We start from the raw sequence: 25,731 nt of genomic DNA, 5'->3' as shown, positions 1-25,731 counted from the left end.
ATAAAGCCGTTTTGTAATCGTCGACCCCGAACACACACCCACACTCTCGAAGGGATGTCTCTCGTACCTAATTTTTACAACACAACCTCACTCGCCCATGCAGGGTATCATGCGCATCACGCAAACACACACAGATTGCATGTCCCCTCAAAAATCCGACCACAAGCCCTGGTATCAGTAGCTTAGGACCAGAAAGACTGCTTGGCCGTCTCCTTCTGCACGAGCTTGACCAGGGCAGAGTAGACCTCGGAGTAGTCCTCGCCGTCGTCCTCCTCGGCATCGTCGCCGGCGGACTTCTTCTCAGCCTTCTTGGCGTCGGCGGCGGAGCGCTTCTCGGTGACCATGACGACGGAGGTCGGGCGCTTCGTCTTGGCGGCGGCGCCGAGCTCGGCGCGCGAGGTGACGAAGATGTAGGGCACGTTGTGGTCCTCGCAGAGCACGGGGATGTGGGAGATGACGTCCATGGGGGAGATGTCGCCGGCGATGATGACGACGCCAGGGAAGGCGGTGTTGCTGGGCCCGGAGGCGGGGGACTTGCGGAGGGTCTTGACGACCTCCTTGACGCCGCGCTTGAGGGTGTTGTTCTTGGCGGCTGGAATGGAAAAGTTAGTATGCCGGAACGTTTGTATGGTCCAATTGACCTCGAAGCGCGACGCGGTGTGGGGGGGGGGGGGGGGGACGTACCCTTGCGGATGGACTTCATGACCTTCTTCATGTTCTTCTCGTCGGCCAATGGCACGGCGAAGGGCACGAGGGCGCCGACGACGGGGAGGCCGTCGGCGGTCTTGGAGGAGACATCGCCGGAGGCGACGGCGGTGGCGGCGACGTCGGCCTGGAGGTGCTCGTCGAGGGCGCGCTCGAGCTTCTCCTTCTTGTCCTTCTTGTCCTTCTTATCCTTCTTGTCCTTCTTGACGCCTCCGTCGGACACGGATCGCTTCTTGTCCTTCTTCTCCTTCTTCTCGGGCTTCTCGGCGGCCATTGTGACGGTTTGTGGTGGAGGATTGAAGGGTTGGAAGGAGACGGGGAGAGGTTGTGGGTTGGCGACGTGTTGGGTGAAGCTTCGCTGGGACCGACGAGACTCGACCTTTTTTTTTCTTTGCAACTCAATGGGTTGCTGAACTTTTTTTCGGTGGGGCACTACGAATTGGCGGCGCATAGTAACTCCGTGCCGAGGCCTTACCTTCCGGCAGGCTTCGGTGAGATGTGTAATGCACGTGACCTGCAGTGGCCAATCAGCGGCTGTGCATTCCGCAAATGTCAGCGCGAAAGTGACAGTTGAGGGTATTTCTTTCGTATCATCGGGTATGATTGCGCGTGGAGGTTTGTTCACCAATTTTCAGTGTTATAAATAATCGCAGCCAAACGATATTGGCAGATTCATCGGTGTTCCTTTGGGAATTGTACTCATCGGACCTTGTCCAAAATATTCAATGACACATGCATTCCTTTGCCACATGCGCATATGAAGATCAAACCAACAATAAACGCCATAGTCAGTGTCAGCAAGAGATGAATTGAATGTAAATCGTCAAAAATTGGGGTTCTATTCCATATCTCCCCCTCTACGTAGTTGATATACACGTGTTTGACACAGGGAATCGTTGGTCCACCTCTAGCTTTCGTCGTCCGCCGTCGTCGAGTAAACTTGTTTACTCCTCAGAGTCACCGAACTCGGCGCGGCCCTGCTTGGAGTTCAGGTAGTGGTTGCTGTGGCGAGTGTTAGTCGAAAGCCGCTCCTTCAATGTCTGCGGAGCCTCATCGGGGAGGCTGCAGGGTGACCTACCGGTGGGTGGCCCAGTCCATGATGTACCAGCCGGCAACAAGGGGAGGCAGGAAGTAGAGAACCTGGGCGCTGAAGCGGCGCCAGGTGTTGAAGACGGCGTCGTGGGCGGCACCGGCGAAGGGGTTCTGGCGGTTAGGGGCAAGACCGTAGGTGATGATGCCTCTCTGCTTCTCGCCACCTGCACATTGTCAGTTACGTGTTCCTGCCAGATTATCGTTCCGTCGCGCATCGTTTGGTCGGCAATCTTCATCGTCCTCCACTTCCCCATCATCGTCCACTTCGACTCCCATGCCCCATCCTTCGTGCATCGCTCAACCATGTCGCTGTCGTCGTTCGCCATCGCAGAATTCAGGAATGAACGTACCAATGTGACCCCACCAGCCGAGGTGGCTAAGAGCCAAGTTAGCGAGCTGCATCAACAATGTAATTGAGGACGTTGCGCGTCGGGGCGGACAGAGAGAAGCATCTCGCTTCCACCTCGGAAAAGCCCGCAAGGCGCTGTCGACTCAATTGACTTGGGAGTTAGGCGTCGACTTACTGGCTGTACTTTCCGTGGGGGATGCTAGGTCCCGAGGCAAGAGCTTGGGTAGGTCTCATCTTGGCGGATGGTTGTGGTGGACGGTGATGTGCAACCGAGTGTTGAGGGTCGTTCAGTCAAGCTGGAAATCGCAGGGTCAAATCAGACGAGGTTCAAATCTTGTCCCCTTCCTGCCGAACCCGAACGCTGAGGCGCACACCCGAAAGAGGCTTAGCGCCTTTTGCGACTTTCTTTCCGTCACCAGTTGGTCGAGCAAGTGCACCTACCCACCCCGATGACCCCGGTCGGCTTTAACAGCCGCCCGCCCAAAATTCAATGACGGACCTTACCGCGGCGGCCTGAGGAGCTTTCGACAGCTTCAATCCCACCTGCTCTTGCACCGCAGCCCACCAACAACCACCCCTCAACGCCAACCGGATAGCCCGCGAATTTCGCAAGAGCAATCTCGCGACCCTCGATACCCCGTCTCTTCAGCGTCCGAACCACCAGAGAAATTCACCATGGCTCAGGCTCTGGGTTTTGCGTACCGCATGGCGGTCCCCGCGGCGATCGGCGTCGCTGTGCTGCAATCTTCAATCTACGACGTCAGGGGTGGAAGCAGAGCCGTTATCTTCGACAGATTAGCGGGTGTCAAGGAGGGAGTCATCAGCGAGGGAACGCATTTTCTTGTGCCGTGGCTGCAGAGGAGCATCATCTTCGACGTGAGGACGAAGCCCAGGAACATCGCCACGACAACGGGCAGCAAGGATCTCCAGATGGTCAGCTTGACCCTGCGTGTTCTGCACCGCCCTGAGGTCCAGAACCTCCCCAAGATCTACCAGGTAGGTTCTCGTTTTCTGCAGCGTCTAGAATGAACCAACATCTGACCACTCGCGCAGAACCTCGGCCAAGACTACGACGAGAGGGTTCTCCCCTCCATCGGCAACGAAGTCCTCAAGTCCATCGTCGCCCAGTTCGACGCCGCAGAGCTCATCACCCAGCGTGAGGCCGTATCCAACCGCATCCGCTCCGACCTGACCAAGCGCGCCGCTGAGTTCAACATCGCCCTCGAGGACGTCTCCATCACCCACATGACCTTCGGCAAGGAGTTCACCAAGGCCGTCGAGCAGAAGCAGATTGCCCAGCAGGACGCCGAGCGTGCGCGCTTCATCGTCGAGAAGGCCGAGCAGGAGCGCCAGGCCAACGTCATCCGCGCCGAGGGTGAGGCCGAGAGTGCCGACACCATCTCCAAGGCCATCTCCAAGTCAGGCGACGGTCTCATCCAGATCAGAAAGATTGAGGCCAGCAGAGAGATTGCCTCTACTTTGTCCGGTAACCCCAACGTTGCGTACTTGCCCAGCAGCGGAAAGGGTAGCCAGATGCTGTTGAACGTTGGACGTCCGTAAAGGTTTATGAGATGAGGATGAAAAGGAAAATGGCGATGCTGTACTATAGACTTTGAAGGCAAGTCACCGCTTCAATAAGTGTAATCATAGGGCATGAAACTTGCCTCCTGTTCAACTATGCAACTCAACCAAGGATACCAGCGTGCATGTGAGGAGGACAAGCAATGAAGCCTTACGTGACAAGAGTGATCAATGGCCGAAAGGAGTTTTCCAAGTGGCCGTGAGGTTACGCTCGTTATCTACGTTGGCTTGTTTCTCTGGGTAGCACCACGACTGCCGGGAACCACCTAAGACGAGCTCGAACAGCGCTCCGGGTCGTGCCTCCACAGGGTGATAGGCTCCTGCAGGTCCGTCGCATATGCTCTCTTCCGCGCGAAGCCATGATTTGGCCATAACGTAGGTTTTGCTGAACTAGCATCCAGCCTTGATTACTCTCAGCAACATATACAAATTCACGGGCTAATGGGCCCCGCGTGTGTTCGTCAACTTTTGGTGAGCCAACGTCGGCTATGCCACCTTGGGTTAGCTGAGAGCATGACGAGATCGGTCGGCCTATATAGCTGGGGCTTCGCACAGAAACCTAAGCAGAGAGTAGGCGAGCACAATTAGACTCGAATTGAGGTTGTGCGAGGTCCACTGCGAGCTGCGAAGAAAACTTCAGCGTTTCTGATCCCTTGGACGCAGAAGATATTTTTTCAATTGTAGCGTTCCTTCCCATGTTTGGGATGACAAAGATCTGTCCATCGCCTCTGTCTAGTTGTTATTCTAGATGCGTAGATACACCAGACAGGTACCACATTGAGAGTATTGAGGCGCTCAGCTACCAGTTAATGCCAGCAGATGACTTAACTGACCTTACGCAAAAAACCAGCCAAAGTAGCGGGTGGGTTCGCTTGATTTACCATTCATGCTTCTGTGTTTGTTATTTAAAACCTGCGGTTACACATAAGGAAACTAGCAAATGGGATTTCTGCCGCTCTTGGTATTTAAGAATTGCTATCGGCCTTCTGCTTACATCTCAGCAAGATGGGACTGGCGCCATGAATGTTCCGAATAAAGCATCTCTCACGAGACTTCAATCCAACTCCCTGGCCTAAGGTGAGAAACACAAGCACGAATGCTGTCGTCTATACATTAATCTCTTTGTTTCTTGGCGTCCTTGACTCCTGATGGTCAGCATGACCTCTTGTGTATTCAGTGGTCTGTTGATCGCCCAACAACGCAGCTGCCAAGAGAGCAGGATGAATCGATGAACTGACGGATCGAATAGATACTTCCCGGTAGGTTAACACGCGACTGGAGCCACGAACATTGGTCTTGAAAGCTTCCTCCATTTACGTTTTGGTAGATTTTGTAGGTGCTGTGACCGAGTTCATCCTTAACAGTGGTATTCGCCATCAGTTAGTCGACGCATTCCTTCCAATGCCTGCTGAGTCTCCTTCACCTTCCCGGGAAGATACACAAAGATAATTGAACCAGGAGTGATGTGGCTAGGTGTATGGCTAGAAAGTATATAAGAGTCTCTCTGTTCCCTAGAGATACAGCTGGAAGAGCCAACGACGCAATAAGACAGGAAAAGAGAACTGGTTCTGCAAAGCCAAAGGACTCACCATTGGGCGGGAGAATTCACATCCAGTACCATGTCCGAAGAAGTTATGATTTCGCCCGCACTTTCGGGTGCTCATTATCCGTCTCTGTCTCATTTCGTCAGTGTACGTATATTCTGCGCGCAGTATACTGATCGTTGCGTCGTCAGCTGGATAGAAAGCCAGCCATTGCATTTCCCACTCAGCAGCTCTGAAGTATCAGTTGCTCAACCTCACCAAGGGAAACTTGTGTCGACAGCTTTGATTCTGCTGAAAATTCAAGCCCTTTCGCTGGTCTTGACCACCTCTACATAGACCGAGTTGCCAGCATGATCCACAGCCACACTCTCGTCAAACGAGCAGAACAGTAAGAGATCATCCCATAGAACAATTCCATTCACAGTTCTCAGGCGGACAGATGGTTACCAAAGTTAACTTGGGCGTCTACCGAGACCCGCGACGATCTTGTCATTGAACCGGACGGCAAAGTCCAAAGATGTCCTCTATAAATGTACTTTCAAACGCGGTGAAAGTCTCTTACAATAGAACGAATGAACGGATTGCCTGTAGATAGTCTCAGGACTAATGAGAAAAGTCTCTGTCCTAAAAATCATCGAGGCTTTTGAGCCCCCGGCAGTGTAGATAGAAAACCGTCCTGCTGGGGGTGACTGGATGCGAACAGCCACTCTTGCATGGCGAATCACCTGATCCTAGTCAAGGACGACATTGTTGTTATCTAAGAAATGCTCGACTTGATCCATGGAAGGATAGGTATTCTCGCTGAGTGGTGGTTGGCCTTGACATGCGGCTGCTTGCAAGCGTACTCTGCCCGATAGAGCCAAGATATTGTGTTTTGCCTGATGGTAAAGAAACCGGGTCTACTAGCTGTATTTATAGCAAAAGCTTCCTTGTCAAGCTATATGCATCCACCAAGGAATTACATGGCCGTATGCTCCAACGACATTTCTTCAGTGGAAGAAGCCTGATGCCCATGGCGAAAGAGCGGGGGGCAGTATATATTGTCTTTTGACGAGTGAAACTAATGAAATCAGCAATGTGACTCCAGCTTCGTTGTGGCGTTTCCTGGGCCGTCAAATTCAAATATTCAAAGGCCTGTTTGAGTTGCGCGACAAGGACAACAGACACGCGCATCCTTCCATGCGCTACAGGCTATGGTCTTGAGGAATACTCTGACGAGAATGGAGAACAGCGACGATCGGAATGTTTCCCGGCGAGATGGAGTCATTAGATGAAGATCTGATGAGACGGAGATGTGACTGAGGAGTGAGAGGGCACCAGCAGACTAAAGAACAAGCTTCGTTCGCGTGGCTGATTCTGTGAGGAGCATTTAACATGCTGTACCCAGGATGTAATTATACACCGGTCACAACTGTTTCTACGTCGTACTCAATATGACATTGATGTAGACGAATGCCAGGGGAATAGGCATCGACCGTTTCTTCACTACTAGGAGTTGAGTGAGTATATAACAGACTGAGATATATGATATTGGTTCCTCCCCATACCCAATAACACAACCACAACTTGCTTTGAGGCTTGTGACAATGGTGAAAGATATTTCCTTCTCCCAGAAATATCGCAACCAAGAGATGTTGTAGAAACCTGATTTCAGACAGTCTGCACCAAGCCTTAAGCGTCTTCCCTCATCTCCTCTATTGTATTCGATACCACAGCTACATACTCAGGCAGAATAGCAGAAAAATACCGATGGCCAGAGGGAAGGAGATGGCACATCAGAGACAATAGACATCTATCTGCTAGACAACTTTCCAGACTCATCAACCCGCCATGGCTCATGGTACTCGTCTAGGAGATGAACCAACAGCACGTCTCGACATTAGTGCTTGAATGTGTGCGCGCAACCGGCCATTTTCAGCGCAGAAGCAGCACAATTTATAACAAAGCGCAGAGACTCACCAAACAAAAAGGACAGACCGGACCAGGAAGGAGGTGTTGTTGCTCCTGCTTCTGTGTATTGATGGATGTTAGCCGTGGAAGTCTCGTTCCTCATCTGAGCAGCACAATATAAATATAAATACGTAGTTTGAGGTTCTTAAACTGAGAGGTCTTCTCCAGACAACAGATACAAAGCGATGATGATGAGGACGGTGTTCAAGCAAAAGTTTGTTTCAATCTGCCCAAGTCGCCCGTTTACGGCATGCTAAGAGCACTGATAGACATCTATTGAACCAGCCAATGCAAATGAAGTGAACTGCATGAGTTCTGCCCTGTGTCGGTGGTGGAGTATTATTATAATAACTGCACGGAAACCATGAGGGGCAGATTCTATGTAGCGCAGTGCGTTGCCGAACAACAGCCCCAGGACTTGAGGGTGATGGGCGGATGCGAGCGGGAGGCTTTGAAATCTACAACAAATGGCAGAATACTGGGAAGGCCTCAATCTTCCTTATTCAGGAAGTCTTACATCGAGCTGAGCAAAGTGAGAATATATACGGCAAGATTTATTCAAGGAAGTTAAGTGAAGGTCACAATTGGAACAGTAGTTGAACTCATAAAGTGCGAATTATTATTAGAATGCCCTCTTGACGGGTAGGTATCACTAAGCAAATCCACGCCCTCCCAATGCATACGGGATTCCCTTCCCTTCCGAAACTCCAAATAAAAACCAAAGCCCAGTTAGTCGTCATAATACAGGTTGCCCGCCCCTTCCTAGAGAGCGGCCTCCAAGAATTCTGCCGTGAGCTGGCCGCGGTAGTCGTCCCTACTGGCCTTTCCGCCGGGCGCGACGAACTCGTTATTCACGAGCTTCCAGCCCTTGATCTTCATGCTCTTCCACTCTTCTGACAGCTTGAGGCGGACCAAGTCGCCAGCAGCGCGGGCATCTTCCGCACTGTCGTGGCCCTGGACCTTGCCGGCTGTCTCTACTTGGATCTTGCGGTTGAGGAGGTTCTCCATGAGCATCTTTAGACCCTGGCGGTAGGGGAGGCCGTACTTGTGGGGGAAGAGAAGGACGGTGTCGATGAGAGTGGGGTGAACGATTCTGACGGCATTCAGATCGTTCTCCAGGCCGTGGCCGATGAGAGGTGTGTCGGGGCTGATGAGGGAGAAGAGGAGGTCGCGGGCAACCAATGGGGAGGAGACAATCTTCATCGTCTTCTTGGGCTTCTTGTTGTTGTTGTTGTTGTTGTTGTTGTTGTTGTTGTTGTTGTTGTTGTTGTTGGCCATTTTCTTGGCCTGAGCGGGAGTGGGGTCCTCTTCCTTGGCGGACCAGGGTGCTGCATTAGCCATGTCCTCAGGCCAAACCCCAGAATAGCGCGAGTTGAGATCCAGGATCTCACCGACAGGTTGCACGAGCACATCCAAAAGCTCTTCACCGGTAGGCCAGGCAGTGGCGGTGAGACGCACCAGCTCCAGACCATAGACAGTGTAGCACATCTCGCAATCGAAGGCGACGGCTCTGTCAGAGGGAACATTGGAGTTGGCGGGCGTCTCGGCGAAGTTGAGGACAGTGGCAAGGCGCTTGGGGTCGGAGGCCTTGAAGACGTGGTGAGGGACGGTGTAGCAGCCGGCCGAGTCTCCAACGGCCTGGCCGCAGCAGCGGTACCGCTTGGGAGTCTTGGATCTGTCGCCGACCTGGCGCTCCGGGAAGTACGTCTTGCCCCAGTGGTAGGTGCACTTGCCGCCCGAGGCGAGCGCGCCGTCTTCCTCGCGTCTGCCGGGGAACATCTGGAAACGCTTCTCACAGCGATCGCATTTCTCCCAGCCCTTGGCGGCTTCGAGACCCTGGCGGGCCTTCTCGACGTCTGCTTCACTGGGGATGGAGGAGACGTAGCCGTGGTTGGCGAGGCCGTCAATGGGTGTGATGAGATGACGGACGAGCTGGACTTCCTGGGCCGGCGTCAAGCCCGTGACCACCTTCTTGGGCGAGGCGAGAAGTTTCTTGTGGGGGCCCTTTGGGCTTTGCTGGCGACGCTGGACGACTCTCTCCTCCTTCCACTGCAGCAGCGTCATCTTCTTGTACTGCATGATTTTGTTTTTGAGAACGTTTCCGTAAATGGCGTTCTTCTCGATGGCAGTGTTCTCCTCTTCGTCGAGGGTTCTCCAGATAAGGTCTTGGTCCGTGAGGACGAGCTGCTTCTCGTCGTCGTCTTTTGCGGTTTTCTTAAGTTCGTTGTTGAGGCGAGTATACTCTTGGTGTAGCAACTGCGCTAGCCTGAAGCGAGTCTTGAACTCCGCTGGAGCTTTGATGCCTTTGAGCAAGCGAGGGTTGAGAGCTTCAGGTTTTCTGAGCTTGGGTGGCGGCTCCTTGGATGGGGTTGAAGGAGTGTGAGGTGAGGTAGAAGTAGTAGTGGTGGTATCGTGTGAGACTGAAGTTGCTTTTGACTTTGGGGTGGAGGCAGACGTGCCAGTAGTAGTAGTTGGGGTGTTGCCGGTAAGTGAATCAAGCTTCCGCTTAGGTGGGTGATTACTCGATGATAAAGGAGAGGACTTTGAGTGATTCAATGAGTTGTTGGAATGAGACGAAGGAGTTGAAGCGAGAGAAGGGACAGCAGGGTGAAGATGAGTGCCCTTCTTCACAGCCGAGACAGGCCTGGAGGAAGAGGCGGTCTGGCGATTTAAAGGTGGAGGAGAGATGGGGCGAGCGACAGCTGACAGAGTGTCATCTGGTCTCGGTGCCGTTGTGTCTTGTTTTGAGGCGGTTTTGACAGGAGTAGGAGTTCTTGCAGAGACGGCGGGGCCGCTGACGTCTTGGGCAACTTTCGGACGTTTTCGAGGGCCATCCTGGGTTGCATTCGTCGAGGCATCAGTCGACGTCTGGGCCGACGTTCCTGACTTTTTGATTGCCGGTGCTGATGTGGCAGCCATCTTATCCCTGTCTTCTTTATGCTGGAAGAGGCACTGGAATGCAGTACACTTGTCTCCGGCGGGACAGGGGATGTGTTTGAGGTCGACAAAGGACATTGTGACAGGAATCTAATCTTTCAACGGGAATAAAAGTACAAGAGGCTAGCGCGAAGAGACCGTGACGTGGCGGTCAAGAGCAGGAGCAGCTTGGCGGCTCTTGCTGTTGCAGCTGACGTACTGAGGACGACGAACACAACAAACAGAAGGTATCGTGGACTTGTGTGGAAGGACCTTGCCTCCCTAGTGTCGACATCTACTTGAGGCAAGAGCTCCAAGTGAGATGCGGTGAGGTGTGGTGCGGTGAGAGGAACGGAAACGGCGTGAGCTTTGGGCCTAGACTGGCGGGAGGTACCAAGTTCCAGAGCAATGCAATGCAGAGGCGGTTGTAAGGGAGATGGAGCCAAAATGAGTGAGATTGTATCCGTATGTGCGTGAGCCGATTAAGGCCTCGAAGATCCGGGGGAGCGGACCGACGATCTCATAGCCAAAACCGCAGCCGGACCAGTCTCTGCAGTGGCAGCGTCGCAGTCGGAGAATTCGGGGAGCCACGGGCTAGTGTCTAGAGATGGCCAGGGCGAGGCTGACACAGGAATGATGCGAGATTGGCAAGATTGGGTGACCATCAACCGTTCAGCGTTTTTTCAAAAGGGGGGCGGCCACACCAGGACATCGGAAACGTTCATGGCATAAAGGTGGGAGGGTTTGGGACAGTGTCACAGATGGTTGATGTGTCTCAAATGCGGTCGGAGTTGGGATGAAGAGAGGCTCCGAGCGTCTTCTAAGCTTATGTAAGACTCTAACTTTGGCTTCCACCTCAGTCACCCAGTGTATTCCATGGGTGGTGGCGGGGCGAACCGTACAGGGATGTGGCTGGCGGCGGTCCAGAAGCCACCACCTTGCAGCTTCCAACATTCCAACGTCTGGCGGAATGAGTCCCAATAGCGTCAACTGCGTGTTTACGAGAGGGTAGATATTGTGTTCTTTTGGAAAGACTGCAGAGTCAGGAGGCCAGTCGTCTCTCTTCGTCATTTTCCTTCTTCTTTAGCTCATTACCGTGGAGATGGACCGCCGGGCTGAGTCATGATCTGCCGGTCACCTCTTGATCTCTGTTTTCTTGCTTCTTCCATTTTCCGTCAACGGCCATCGTCCCAAATGAAAAGCAGCTTCGCACTTCCACATCACCTCGCGCTGCGTCATGCAACCCGGAGCAACCAACGCGCGTCAAATGCGTGCTAATTGATGTGGTGCACACGAACATCGTCCTCCCCTCATTCTCCGCAACATTGATGTGATTCAAGGGGTGGTAGGTTGATATCCCCTTGAAAGTCTTATCGCGGGAGATCCAGGCACGCGAACTCTATTTCGTCTACCGTCTCATGTCCAGTCTGGAAGGGAAGCACACAGACATGGCAGATAAGGGCCGATATGGACGCCATCGGACGTATCTAGCGCCATGGCCAAGCTCTTCCCCTTCTCGACTCCGGCCTGCTCAATCTTGGCTTCCTGCTCCGGCCGCTCGACATCCAAGACACCTGTGCCACCGCACTCTTCTTATCTTGACGGCGCCCAAGCAAGCACAATGACGATCTTGTACGACGCGCAGGTTGGCATGTGACCGAAGCCCCCTGCCTGTGCTCCGTTGCTTCTTCTCCCTTCTTGCGGGCCATTCATATTCTCACTGAGCTGGGTGCCGCAACGCTGATTCGAACAAAGCAAGTGCGAAGCCCATCCATCTACTCGTTGTTGATAACGGCTGTCCGGTATCTCAGCCCCGGCGGGTGCTAGTGGCACCAAGCCGTCGAGCACAAGCTGGGCAGCCCTGGTCTCGAGGATGGACTTTCCTATCGCGGCGCAACGGTTGGGTAGAAACCCATGGCGGTGAACGGGGGTTTACTGAGAGTGAGGGGCGAACAGCTTCCATCATCTATCGAGAAATCGTTATCTACGATGTAGATCGGACCTACGTCCGCGCAGAGGGGTATCTGGGCTTCTGCGAGTTTCCATCTCGATTGGGGGGCCCCTTATAAATGAAGCACTCGCGCCCTGCCATTAAATAGATCGGAGAGTTATGGAGAGAAGAATAGAAACCTCGACACTTCGGTGATTTTGGCACAAACTTGACTTTTCCGACGTCAAGACAGACATCAACCTTCTGCTGCTTGAATGCGATTGAACACAGGGGATCCCAGCAGCACGACTCCATCGTCGACCAGCTGTAGCTGCTCCAGCCCTATCGACTAATACCGTCACCACTCAGTATTGCCAGCTCTTCGATCCATCAGACCGCGGCTCCACGGACTGAGGTTGGCCTCAGGAACCCGACCTGATCTTGCAGGCGACCTGCAGAGAGAAAGTCACCCAACCCAAGGAGATCGATCCCACGCCATTGCGTCACATTTCAGTGTTGCCTTACAGACCGGAGCCGAGCATCCACAGTCATCCGCAGCCGCGGTCCCGCGCTGGAGCCTAGGTACGGACACCTACAAACGGACGACCAATTGTCGCGTGCGCGCATTCCAATTGCGTTTCGACTATCCACCATCCAGCACCAGTAGTGCGCCCAATTGGCACCACCCGACGGGAGATAGCGGACGCGGACCAACTTCCACCCCTAGAGCCACGCGGCGCACGGCACAAACCACACCAATAGCGCGCTGGAGCACATCACCCAACGGCCCATCCATCGCCTTATCTCCCCTTAAGTCCACCTACCTTAGCAGCCTGCAGCGCCCGGTGTTAGTGTCATCGAATCTCCCCCATCCCCGGGAGTCGCTGCGCTGCAGGGCGAGGTGAGGCGAGAAACAGACACTGGACCAAGAAAAAAACACCATCTGAAAGTCCAACAGTCCACCATCCGAGGCGGCGGGATTCAGCTCCCCCGGTCGGACTGTGCGGACTTTCCGTTGGAGGGACTCTTTTGTGGCTCGCCCCGGGAATATTAACTCGGCCCGCGTCCCACCAAAAGAGCGTCCCTTCGACCCCCAACATCCCACTTACAAGAAGCGTTGTTGCCATTCTCCCTTCGCTCTATTGACCGGTCCCTGATCTCATCAAGCTACATAATGGATTACACCGGCGGCACCGTGGAGGCCGATCATCTCTGCGTCCTGGTCCACGGGGTTCGTTCCTCCATCCTTTTTTTTTCCGTCTGCTCTATCTTGCCAGCACACCATTCCCAGTGTTTAAGTGCTGACACCGGGCGGCTCATGGCTCCTGGCTCCTGCAAACCCGTTGGCTGTTGGTGGCGACGTCATGATCTGCTGCAGCGTGTAGTGCACCTTGATGCTAACGTGCGACCTGTATGTAGCTTTGGGGTAACCCCAACCACATGGCCCAGATCGCCAAAAGCCTGCGCGCAAAACACTCCGCCGACAAGCTCTACCTGCTCCTCGCGAAGCGCAACAGCGGCTCCTTCACCTACGACGGCATCGAGCGCGGCGGCGAGCGCGTCTGCGCCGAGATCGAGGAGGAGCTGCGCGCCATCCAGGAAAGGGGCGGCAAGATCACCAAGCTGAGCATCGTGGGCTACTCGCTCGGCGGCCTGGTCTCGCGCTACGCCGTCGGGCTGCTTCACTCAAAGGGCATCCTCGACACCGTCGAGTGCATGGTGAGTTTCTCATGTCACACTCACTCCCTCCCTCGCCCACACCCACACTCTCGCCGCAAAATCACTGACTCCCGCCCCAGAACTTCGTCACCTTCGCCACACCGCATCTCGGCGTCCGCACCCCCCTGCGCGGCTGGCACAACCACCTCTGGAACGTCCTCGGCGCCCGCACCCTCTCCATGTCGGGCCGCCAGCTTTTCACCATCGACAACTTCCGCGACACGGGCCGGCCCCTGCTCGCCGTCCTCGCGGACCCGGAATCCATCTTCCTCGCCGGCCTCAAGCGCTTCAAGCGCCGCACCCTCTACACCAACATCGTCAACGACAGGAGCGCCGTCCACTATACCACCGGCATCACCAAGACGGACCCCTACACCAACCTCGACGGCATCAAGGTCAACTACGTCCCGGGCTACGAGGACGTCATCCTCGACCCGAAGCACCCCATCGCCCCGCGCCCCAAGCTCTCCGGCGGCTCCCGGCCGACGCTGTCCTCCGTCGCCTCGTGGGCCCAGCGCATCCCCTTCGTCCTCGCCATCTCCGTCTTCGTGCCCATCGGCATCGTCGCTTTCCTCTTCAACTCGGCGATCCAGACGGTGCGCTCCTCGAAGCGCATCCAGCTGCACGAGAAGGGGCTCGCGGGCGTCGCCATCGAGGAGTACCGCGGCCCGCTGTGGATGAAGGAGATCCGCGAGGAGGTCGAGCACGTGTACGAGACGCTCAACAGCTCGCAGGACCAGGAGTACCTCGGCAGCGAGACGGACGAGGACGACGAGGACGACGCGGGCGCGCGCGAGATGGACCGCAGCACGACGCAGCTGCTCGCGCGCGAGAGGCGCATGTCGGTGCCCTCGCAGCCGACGCTCGCGCTCGCGCCCTACCAGTTCCAGATGGTCCAGAACCTGGACGCCGTCGGGTGGAATAAGTACCCCGTGTGGATCCACAATGACAGGCACAGTCACGCGGCCATCATCGTGAGGTGGGAGAAGAAGACGTTTGACGAGGGGCGGGTGGTGTTGAAGCACTGGCTGAATGAGGAGTTTACGATCTGACGACGGGTTCGGTGGTGTTCTGTTCTACTTGGAGTTGGGAGCGTTGATTTATGGTACATATCTACTCCCCAGGGAGGCGAAGACCTTTTTGTATAAGAATACTTGGTGTAATATATTTACATTTACGAACACACTGTCCGCTCAGGAGGGTATATAAGCGTGAAGCAGACTACCTTCTCTTAATAACGCAAGGGCAATAATAGCCACCGGTAGTGCTGGGTATCAACTTTGGCGCTGGCAGCAGAGTCTCAGTCCCGAAAAAAGACCAGCCAATGCCCCCGACCTACTACTTCAACGCAATATATTCTCTCATCCTGGGTTATTTCATCTGGAATAGTGAGAAACTAGGGAGAGACGCCAGGCATGATTCCGAACCTTTCTCAACAATTTGACCCGTCTGTGACATCCTTCAGACAGCCATCACACTCCCTGTCCTGCTGTTCATATTCCCACTCCAACACAAGAAGTCAGGCTTCTGAATTTGCCCTGTGACTTGGTAATCGATGCTTCAGTTTGCTTTTATAGAGCCCATTAACATCCGAGTCAAATCATTTCTAGCAAAAAGGCGAAGCTCTGGCCGCAACAACAAGCAGCCAGTCAATAGTCACCGAACGCACAGAGACTTAGGACCTAACATCAAATTGCTACCTCCGTGTAGCATTGCTCTTGATTTGTATTTAAGCAGGTGGGTTGGTGTGAATGCCAATACATGGCAATCGCATTGCAATGTCATTGTGGTAGCACTCACTCAGGCATCGTAACTCTGGTCGTTGTTCGACTGGTCATGTGCCGAACATAATCTGCGTCTCATCACCTACTACAACACGTACTTTAGTTTTTTCATCCTGGATGTATTCAGCCAGAATAGTAAGAAACTAGGGAGAGACGCCGGGCGATAATCCTGAGTTTCGCAGCTTCATGTTTTGCCCACCAACTCGTCAGACAAGCAATCTGTCACATTGCCATTGGATGCTTGTATCCACACCCATGCTCAACAGGTATTCTTTTCGTTGCCCTCTGAAATCAAGAAGGGGGAAAATATACTCTCTTTTATACAGTGCTCCAACATCCAATTCCAACCAATTCTCAGCAGAAAGCCCTCGGCCTGCCTCTTGAACACAACACAGCCTCACAGGTAGCCAAAGCTCACACCGGCAGAAGCGATTGAGATATAACATCAGGACCCTGCCGTTGTAAACATGTTTCCCTTGATGTCTCGCTTCACACTTTCCTCCGCCTCTGTCGTAAGTGTATTCATAACACAGGAGCCTGACTTGCAAGCAGCACGTGAGAGTTGACATGCCGCTCTTACACAGAGACAAACGTATCCAGATAACCACTACTCATCCGTCTGTCTCGATAAATCGTATCGAACGTGAATAAGCACGATGTCATTTGCCTTGTTTGTGTTGCATTCCATCGTCTAGCTGATTTAAATACTTGGGGTAAGCCGTGCCGTGCCGTGGTCCAACGAAAACGCTGTGACATTAATCTCTTCAAAAGAAAACGTACTTTCATCCTCAACTTGAACCTTTCCGCCATGAAATCAGGACAAAATAGCAAAAGACCAGTGTTCCCGTCTGGTTAACGGCTGCATTTTCCAAGCTGACTTACACCAGAGGACCTCCACCCGTCGACTGTCTAGATGCCTTTTCCATACCTAAACCCTCATAAACCCAAACATACCAATTTCACCCCTCTCAGGCTCATATCCATCGTCTTCACCACAAACATCATCCAAAAGACCCATCACACACCCACTGCGCCCCAACTCAACACTGAACTCAACCACGGAACCTACCTACCTCCCACGCCCCCATCGCAAACCGCACCCCACCCCATCAACCGCCTCGCTTACCGGCATCGCAAGAAGCACAGACCACCACCAAAAAAACCAAACCCAATCCCCCGGCCCGCGCTATCCCCAACGCAGCTCCCCCTTCCCACCCCCGGGCATCAGTGTTCCCATCCAAGGGTCCTCCCAGCCGCGGTGACCCACCTTTATCAACCAACCCTGGAGTCCCCTTTTGCGATTACGTAGTGCAGAAGAGGCAGGGTGCGTGCACGGCTGGCAATTCCGCGTTCGCCTTGTAGCGACGTCTCGATAGAGTGTTACCGTGTTACAGCACCCGGTTTCATTTCTTTAATCGACATCACAGGAATCTTCCACTTAGCGGAGCAGATTGGAACATTCAGCAAAGATGAGGACGTCGCGCCTCTCCAAGGATACTTCCGCCGTCTTCAAAGCTAGCACCTCGCCACCACCTCCGCGCCGGACGACGCGCTCCTCCCTCGCCCGGTTCGCCTACACGACCGACTCCGCAGCGCCTGACACCTCCTCGCTCCAGGACATCGTTCTCGGCAACGACATTGAGGATGCCGTTACGGGCCCGCCTCGCAGGAAACGGAGGAGGGTGGTGGCGGCGGCGGACGACGCACCGAGCGCCACCGTCAAGATCGAGGCTGAAGAAACCGAGGTCATATCTACGAAACCTACGAAGCCCAAGAGGGAGAGGAAGCCGGCGCGTGTGATCAAGGGCGAGGACATCCGCGTGGAGCCCCCGTCTGACTGGGAGGAGATGTACAACCAGGTCAAGGAGATGCGTCTCCACGGCGCGGCGAAGGACGCGGCCGTGGACACGATGGGCTGCGAGAGACTTTTCCATCCCGATGCTTCCGAGCGGGATAGGCGGTTTCACATCCTCATTGCGCTGATGCTTTCGAGCCAGACCAAGGACACGGTGAATGCCGTAGCTATGAAGAGGTTGATGATGGAGCTGCCTCCGCATAAAGAGGGTGCGGAGGGTGGTTTGTGTCTGGAAAATATCTTGGCTGTGGAACCGGACAAGTTGAACGAGCTGATCTGGGCGGTTGGCTTTCACAATAACAAGACCAAGTCAGTAGTCATGAGTGATGCCTCTCTAAGCAATGTTGACGGGATTAGGTATATCAAAGCCGCGGCCGAGATCCTTCGCGATAAGTTCGACGGCGACGTCCCCGACACGATAGAAGGGTTGACCTCTCTACCGGGCGTAGGTCCGAAGATGGGATATCTGTGTCTCTCGGCTGCGTGGGACAAGACGGAGGGTATTGGCGTGGACGTCCACGTGCACCGCATTACCAACCTCTGGGGCTGGCACAAGACAACGCAGCCTGAAGGGACGAGAATGGCGTTACAGAGTTGGCTCCCGAAGGACAAGTGGCGTGAAATCAACTGGCTGCTTGTCGGCCTCGGACAGACTGTTTGCTTGCCCGTCGGGAGAAAGTGCGGAGATTGCCAGCTCGGATTGAAGGGCTTGTGTAAGGCGGCGGAGAGGAAGAAGGTAACCGAGGGTCGCAAAGCGAGGGAGGTCAAGGTCGAAGTCGGAGACGATACAGTCATCAAGACGGAGGAGATTGTCGAGGAAGTCGTGAAGAAGGAGATCGTAGAACCGACAGGCGTGCCGGTGCCGGAGGTAGCGCCGGAAGCGACTGAGCTGGTCGGAGCGGGAGCGCCGAAAAAGAGGCGCGGAAAAGTAGTTTGACGGCGTGTGAACATGATCCGATAACGAGGGATCGCCTGTGAATCAAGTCAGCGAGCTCAGCGGTGTTTCCGTAATCATCATCTTGCTACACTTGCGCGCGTCAGCCCAGGGGATGCAGCAGGTCCAATGAATGACTCTTGGGACGACGGCAGTCATATCCGACCGAGGTGCCCGGGGCTTGCCTGCCTCGCTTCGGGCATCGGTGGAGAGCGGGCCCGAAAAGTTCGGAGGAATTCCGATTTCGAGGGTGCAGCGGAAGTGCAATGCATGCCTGGGGGCGGTGTCATTGAAAAAAGGTAGCCAAGGTGCACTGTGCAGCGGACGGAGAAGGCGGTGGAAGAGGGGGCGAAATGAATAGCGAAGCAGCAGATACGATATCGGAGATACGCCGGCATTCGCCCGCCAGCAGCGCCCCATGTCCCGTGTCCGCCCGTGGAGTGTGCCGTCATCGTCAGGCTTCCGGGGGCCATCTTCACAGTGTGACGTGGACGCGGCGTAGGCGGGCAGAGGCAGAGGCGGAGGCGAAGACGAGGGCGGTTTGGGCGGGTACTGACTCGCATGGTCAGAGGACGACGAAAACGGGCAGGTGAAGCATGGCGTGCCACGGCTGATCCTCCCAGCAATGAGACGACATGACAACAGCAAAGGGGAAAAAAGTTGGTGGTTGGAACATGGAGACGACAGAGCCAGTCCAAATGAAGACGTTTTGCTGCCGCAGCAGCATCGAACTGACTTGTGCTGAAGGTTTCGAGGGGCATGGTCCGTTTGACGTGGAATGTTCGTCCGTGTCTCATTCGGCTGAAATGGCGGTAACTCTCCGATGCGCAACGCTGAACCATACTCCATGAATCCCAGCTCAGCCACGGCATCTCCGCTGCCGGAACCTCAACTCAACGCAGCCTCCAAGGCACCTGTTCGGGCAAAACTGAATCAGAGTCATCATAATTTCATCAACGTAGAAAGGGAATTTTGCAAGTGAAGTTTCAAAGTGAAATGTAATTTGAATAAATCCAAAAGTTGACGGCCAATCCTCTCCATGGCGGCCGTTCAAATGACCATGCGCCGATACGCCGTGCGGGAGAAAATGGAAGCCGAACTATCCTAAACTAGATATTGGTACACTTCGTCGTGTAAAAAACAGTCGAGGCGAACAAAGGACGCCTCGGATCGAGATGCGCGAGTGCCGACAAACAACGCCGCTGTCGCTACCGCTGCTTTCTGCATTATGATGGCGAACATCATATCGAGATTCGCCGGAAGTATCAAAAAGAATCCATCATGTCGCGCAGAGGTCCCAAAGTGTGAAGGGGGACGTGCATTTGGAAGGTGTTGGTGCTGTAGTCCGCCTCGCACACCGAACCCTTCAGCTTTCGGTAGAATCCGAACTGTATGTTCCCGGCGGTTGGGTGGTGGACCGGTAAGCCGCATCTCGACGGGATGTGTGGTCGCGCGGACGGCCGTTTCGGCGTGGAGATGGGAAGACAGGATGTAGCGTGGTAGAGTTTCCTCATACACCGCGGATGACCTGTGTGCGCTCGGCCTCGAGCTGTGCAGCGTTGCGCTCGTGAGACTGCTTCTTGCACTGCGTTTCGAGGCAAGTTAGCACAACAGATCTTGATCTCGTAGGACGGTGCCGAGGCCGAGGAGCCAGGAGCACTCGGGATCGTAGGTGTAACTTACGTCTTCCAAACCATCGCACTTGTGGTCCTCGAGGAGACGGTGCTTTCCGCAGAAGTGACCGTTGCAGAAGCCGCAGTCTCCGACGATGCGCTGGGCAGCGTCCTTGCACTCCTTGAAGGTGCAGCGGATCTTCTTCTGAGGCATGTTGGGTGGTTGTGGTGTTGGTGACGTGGGTTGTATTGTCAGGCGGTCTGTGGTCAGACGAGCAATGCGACGCTGTCTGGAGGAGGCAAGAAGAGTCTTGTCTGCGTCGAAGGGAAAGGTGAATGAGGTTGTCGACGGCCGAGCTCGCTGGAAGACGAGGACGAGTGGACTCCGAGGCGGAACAGATGGTAGTGTCGAAGGATGTAATGTAAGGTGAGGAGAGAGGAAGATAGAAAGAGAGAACGAAGTGGAAATGGTGGTGAGTAATAAAGGCAGAGGCAGAAGTTGGCTGGAGGCGAATTGTGTCAGTCGGTCAGTGATGATCTAATAAGCAAAGCCGGGTCCAGGTCCAGGCAAGCCAGGCCCAGGTCGAAGGCGGGAGAAGCGCTCACAATGACAAGACAACAAGACAAGGAACAGCGGCGTGAAGCAGGGGACAAGGTGGCTGGTGGAGCTTGAGACGGGGGGTAGGAGGGAAGGAGGGGGGAGTGTGGTGCCTTCTGTTTGGAAGTCGCACGCCCCTGACTTCCATTGAGTGTTTACGCAGAACAGCACCATCCGTACATAGTGTGCTGCGTGCACTAGTAGGTTCCCGTCTGTAGCGGACGGTGGATGTGGTGGTGGATGTGGTGGTGGGCGGGATGCACCAGATGATGGATTTGCGGGTGTGTTGGGTTCCATGTTACCTACCACTGCAGAGGAGCCACATCCATTGGCAGCTTCTCACACAGTTGGTACACTCAGCATCCGACGACCCTCTTCAAACGGGTATGGCCAACACTCATGCAGGGCACTTCAGGCCCATCGGCGGCGCCAATGCAGGATTGGTTAAACACACAACTCGGACGGGAGGCGTGACCACAGAGCCCACCTTCATTCAAGTGAACCTGCCCAGTGCGGTGCGGTGCTTGCTAAGAGCCTCTCCTCTCCAATGAGGGCGGTAAAGGTGAAGGCTCCGATGCAAGCTGTACCCGACTGCGTGTGCTGCGCAGCAATCTGCAATCTGCAATGCACGGCCAGACCATTAGCCATTCTCTACACTACCTACGGACCGCCGTGTCCACGGTGTCTACGCAGTAGTGGCATCCATTCCTACCTGCTACGCTGTGCTAAGGAGGCCGTTTCCTTTTCCGCCGCTTGCAGAACCCCGTGGAACAAATGAGCGATGAGGCAACGGAGAGATTTGGGCAGAGAGACAGAGAGGCCAGACCTTCAGTGTCAAGTACGGGAATGGAAACGGACATGCAGGTTGGTACCGATGTACCGTACCGTATGTACTGGTTGAGGTCAACAAATGGAGAACGATAATCAAGGCTTTGGGTAATAAACAGGGCCCGTATGAGGTGAGGTGTCAGAAGAGGCGGCCCTTTGTGCAGCCGGAACAGTGGGCTTGTTTCCCTGTCATGATGGGAAAAAAGGCAGCAACACGACTGCGTAAGTCGGCCGTGCCAACCGCGGTGCCTTACGTATTGACTGAGGTGTACGGAGTAGTACCGCTGAAGCAAGTCACTGGGTGATCGGATGGGGCGAGGCAACGCTGATGGAGCCCTGGCGGCGTGTGAGGACGGGGTCGTCGGGGGTCGGGGTCCAGGGCGAGACGAGACACTGGGCGCTCTGCAATCCCGAGGTTCAAAGCCACCGGCACTGCGTAGTGTCTCCGTACCTTGTACTGCGTACAAACTGCTGCTGGCAAGTGAAGTATGGGCGCTGGCCTGTGCCTGCGCCAAATGGGCGCCTAGGCAATGCCGATGACACCGTGTTGCGAGGCTCCGAAAACGGTCAAATGTCGTCGGGATGGACTGAGCTGGACTGGACTGGCCCTGCGCCGCTTCATCACACGGGTAGACCAGAGTCAAAGGGACCGCGTCCAAGGCAAAGGGTCCCGTCGTGCCGTTCTGAACCAAAGGGCTATCTCCGTGTTTCTTGGTCTGTTTCCGACCCGGATCGATGGGTCGCTGCCGCCGGATCTGCAACAGAGCAGCGTGTCTTTGCGTGTGATCGCTGGCAGGCCAATCGTCAAAGCTGTAATGGCTCACTGCTGGCTGGCTGGCTGATGATGCTGATGAACATTAGCCAAAGAAGGGGCGGGGTGTGGTGAGACTGAACATCCACACACCGTGCCTTCCGAAGGGAGCTGGTCTTGACTTGTGGGTTGCGATGATGGTGGTCTATCATCCAAGCATCCATGGCAAGTTGCAAGGCCAGGCGAAGTAAGGTATCCGGCATGCGAGGTGATACGTCAGCGGTGGTTTGGAATTTGGCGAGATGAGGTGACTTTTAAGTGCCAGTGGTATCCGTAGCCGTATGTAGACTCAGCAGCAGCGAGCGACTGTTCCATTGCTGGCCGGGGCGTGTGCAGCGTGCTTGGGGATTGAAATCCCGGTGCGAGTCAGGAATAAGCAATAAGCAACAGCGAGAGTGACGGCGGAGAGTTGGACGACGCAGACGCAGAGTGCTGGATGCAGATCATCGACTGCCCACTGCGACTTCACTTCCAATTGTGTAAGCGGGCTCACACTGGTTGCTTGCAAGAAGGAACCACGATGCGGATGGGCAGTTGCCGAACACAGGACGGCAGGAGGCAAGACACGTGGAAGTGCCTTCCTTCCAGCCAGGCAAGGTAGGAGCAGGACTGGCAACACGGAAGGAGACGTCTGCCACCAAAGGAAGGAACGAGGATGAAGGCAGACAGATCCAACCTGTAACTGCCTTGCCTCGGATCACCTTCGTACTTATCCTGTCTGCTCGTCTTTGCCTCTATTGCCAACGCCTGCATCGACGAAAAGACAGCCCGGCTTCGTTCATCAAGATGCATCCCGTAGCGTCCCGTTACAACTCCCGGACGCCGGCTATTCTACGATGCACCATTCACCAACCAACTCACGTTTGACTAGCTGCCTTGGACTATGTGTGGACGATGCGGAAGACATGCGCCACCCAGCGCAGCCAAAATAGACTTACACCAGCCGGGCAAGGACGCATTACCCATCATTACCACCATCACCACCAATACCTTGGTGTCTGTCTACCTGGGTGCCTGGTACCAACGAACACCATCTCCGCCGTATCAGCTAGAGAGTCCGCATCGCCCTGCCCTCTACAGACTACATACAATGACAAGGCAAGGCACCGCATGGCGCTGCACTGGCAAGACTGTCGCATGGCCCCATGGATCATGGCTCCTGCACGACCGCGGCCTGCAGCAATCATCCCAGCCCGCCGTGCCCCGACCTGCTCTTCGTTCGTAACCCGCTACGAAAATGGTTGGCGATGGATGGACGACTGACTTGCGTGTCAGCGCTTGGGGTCTCATTGGAATTGCCAGTCGCCAGTAGCACCCGCCCTCTCCTTTCATCTTGCGCATCCACGCCCAACGTCCTCCCCCACATGCTAGTCCGCCAGCAGCCTAGTATTCGCCATCATCGCAGCCTCCACAAGCTATGGAGTGCATCGCGCTCCAAACACTGCGATGAACCGTCCCTCCCTCAGCAGCCACCACTTCCCGGGTACGCCTCACTTGTCTCGTCTGCTCTTTTACACTTCTTGACGGGCTGCAGTGACGTGCAAACAAAGGCTAGCATCAAGTCAAGCATAAGGCAAAGTTGCTTTTAATGGAAGGATTAAGCCTCCTGCGACCCCTTACCGGCCCGAAGTCATTGCTTGGGCGATGTCTGCAAGGAATAACCTCGTTTTCATCACCCAACTCCTGTGCAGTCCAAATCCCCTCGGGGCCTCCGCATTTGCCATGACCCGGGCACCTTTATTCCCGATCCTAAAAAGATTCCAGCGTTGACAATCCCATTGGGTCAATCCGCGACGACCGTCCCGTACTCGCGGTGTGAGTCTGCGACGACCGTCACCGAGAAGCTGGCCTCGCTGATGTGAGAGGGGGCCACCGCTGGACCGAGTTGTGCAGCCGCAGGGCTTTGGCATGACCAGTGTGCCACTCAGGCCTGCTGGTCGTGTCCTACACAAAATCCAGGCTCGGCTCCGGATGGTAAACGGCTTTCTAGACTTGCGCCTCCTTCTGCCGAACCGGTGCACCCACTGGCCTGATCTTCCCAAACTAAAAGTTGAGTTCTGACAGATGGGGGAAACGAAAACTGGCAGGTGCGGTATCAAACCAAACCAGCTGCAACTTCGCGAGAAGCGGTGCCGCCCAGACTAGCGCCGTGCGACCCGACCTCCTACCATATTGGATCTGACCTGCTGCAGCCACTGCATCCAGTTTCTTGGGAGCAGTATCACTGGCCGTCAACTAGGGTGTTGTGAGAGCCTCGACGATGTCCCCAGCCGGACAAGATACGGCGGATACAGCCCGCAAGTCAAGGACACTTACACGGCCGGGGTAGAACTGCGACTGAACATGCCGCCCGGCATTGTCTGTCTTCTTTCACTCCTTCAACGTCGTATCTTGTTCACGTACAGGGTGTCTGTGGTCACATCTCGTATGTCCTGGGCAAGCAACGGGATGAACAACTGAATACGAATAGCTGTTCCGGACTCGCGATCCTGGTACCGCTATCGACACTACCGCTACTAGTGCTGTCGTCGAACGTGGCAGGGCCCGCTCGTCTTATCTTATCATCCTTGAGGGGTAGACGTACATGGGTATTTTGAAGACGTTCACGAGACCAACAACTGGCAAGCTTGCGACGCCGAGTAATATTGGCCGACTCGCCCGGCGGTCGGAAGTCCAAGGCCGCTTTGCATTCTCCCTTTCCGCCTATTCGAATACGCCCAGCAGAAGCCGTCCAATACTTCTTAATCTACCCGCTGATCGGCATCTCGAACCGCCGACGAACAGAAATGTCCGGGTTCGACAGCAGGCACATGTGTTGGCATGTGGCTTGACCTTTCTGGCCTTTCTGTCTTCCTGGATCCCTCGCAACAATGGCGACTGAAACACCGAAGGCCATTCTAGTCTTCTTCCCGACAGATCCTTCCGCTCCATATCCCATCTCTCGGCACAATCAAGCAATCCTCGGTCTCTAAATATGGAGTTGTTGACATGTTTATTTACAGCACATGCCATGTTCAATGTCCAGCGTGGGGTATCGGCTTGTGTATCTGATCCAATTCCCCTCCGCCCCAACAAATGATCGATACAACGCTTTGGAGATTGCGAGTCTAGCGTTGATTGCCCATCAAAATTAGCTATTCAATGCGTGGCCGTCTCTCAATCCTGATTTCCGACGGTGGGGGAATCCCTACACCTTCGCACCGCCTCCCCAGTCGCAACATTTACCTGGCTATCTCTCTCCCTCCCACCCAAAATTAACCCGAGGCGCCGTATCCGTTTGCTGCCATGCGGACGATTGGACGTCGGACGGTGAAGGTTGACCGAGCCGAGACGCGGAAGCGAATATGTGATTTATTTCCCCACGGTTCATTCCATTTTCGCCAGCCCCAACAAGCCACAACGACAACACCCCTGAACCACATCGTCCGATTCCCCCAGCTTTTCCTGTCAAGGCCCCCTGCCAGCGAGCCAACGGAGAAGCAAGAAGAAAGGGACTGCACAGCAAACGCTGCAACCCCCTCC

General features: G+C 54.8%; 7 protein-coding genes across 7 annotated transcripts; 3 read left to right on the top strand and 4 right to left on the bottom strand.

The window, feature by feature from the left end:
- Positions 1-182: 182 nt before the first annotated feature.
- On the bottom strand, positions 183-979 carry COL26b_007348 (uncharacterized protein; the record flags this gene model as incomplete). Its single annotated transcript, XM_053180143.1, has 2 exons — positions 183-592; positions 685-979. The coding sequence occupies 2 exons, from the start codon at positions 977-979 to the stop codon at positions 183-185; spliced, it is 705 nt and encodes a 234-aa protein (XP_053035914.1).
- A 670-nt stretch (positions 980-1,649) lies between these two features.
- On the bottom strand, positions 1,650-2,380 carry QCR8 (ubiquinol--cytochrome-c reductase subunit 8; the record flags this gene model as incomplete). Its single annotated transcript, XM_053180142.1, has 4 exons — positions 1,650-1,707; positions 1,784-1,961; positions 2,148-2,173; positions 2,322-2,380. 4 exons carry the CDS (start codon positions 2,378-2,380, stop codon positions 1,650-1,652), a joined length of 321 nt encoding a protein of 106 aa, XP_053035913.1.
- Positions 2,381-2,821: 441 nt separating this feature from the next.
- On the top strand, positions 2,822-3,706 carry PHB1 (prohibitin-1; the record flags this gene model as incomplete). Its single annotated transcript, XM_053180141.1, has 2 exons — positions 2,822-3,142; positions 3,200-3,706. 2 exons carry the CDS (start codon positions 2,822-2,824, stop codon positions 3,704-3,706), a joined length of 828 nt encoding a protein of 275 aa, XP_053035912.1.
- A 4,277-nt stretch (positions 3,707-7,983) lies between these two features.
- COL26b_007345 (uncharacterized protein) lies at positions 7,984-10,236 on the bottom strand (the record flags this gene model as incomplete). The annotated part of the gene is made up of 2 exons (XM_053180140.1): positions 7,984-9,865; positions 9,929-10,236. 2 exons carry the CDS (start codon positions 10,234-10,236, stop codon positions 7,984-7,986), a joined length of 2,190 nt encoding a protein of 729 aa, XP_053035911.1.
- Positions 10,237-13,241: 3,005 nt separating this feature from the next.
- COL26b_007344 (uncharacterized protein) lies at positions 13,242-14,838 on the top strand (the record flags this gene model as incomplete). Its single annotated transcript, XM_053180139.1, has 3 exons — positions 13,242-13,298; positions 13,487-13,786; positions 13,867-14,838. 3 exons carry the CDS (start codon positions 13,242-13,244, stop codon positions 14,836-14,838), a joined length of 1,329 nt encoding a protein of 442 aa, XP_053035910.1.
- Positions 14,839-17,039: 2,201 nt separating this feature from the next.
- Positions 17,040-18,362, top strand: COL26b_007343 (uncharacterized protein; the record flags this gene model as incomplete). Its single annotated transcript, XM_053180138.1, has 1 exon — positions 17,040-18,362. One exon carries the CDS (start codon positions 17,040-17,042, stop codon positions 18,360-18,362), a length of 1,323 nt encoding a protein of 440 aa, XP_053035909.1.
- Positions 18,363-19,869: 1,507 nt separating this feature from the next.
- On the bottom strand, positions 19,870-20,186 carry COL26b_007342 (uncharacterized protein; the record flags this gene model as incomplete). Its single annotated transcript, XM_053180137.1, has 2 exons — positions 19,870-19,944; positions 20,043-20,186. The coding sequence occupies 2 exons, from the start codon at positions 20,184-20,186 to the stop codon at positions 19,870-19,872; spliced, it is 219 nt and encodes a 72-aa protein (XP_053035908.1).
- Positions 20,187-25,731: the final 5,545 nt, after the last annotated feature.

The sequence above is a fragment of the Colletotrichum chrysophilum genome, assembly GCF_026319265.1.
Source record: "Colletotrichum chrysophilum strain AFK26 chromosome Unknown scaffold_59, whole genome shotgun sequence".
Classification (NCBI taxonomy): domain Eukaryota; kingdom Fungi; phylum Ascomycota; class Sordariomycetes; order Glomerellales; family Glomerellaceae; genus Colletotrichum; species Colletotrichum chrysophilum.
The sequence above is the reverse complement of the archived record's forward strand: the minus strand, read 5'-3'. Positions and strand labels throughout refer to the sequence as shown.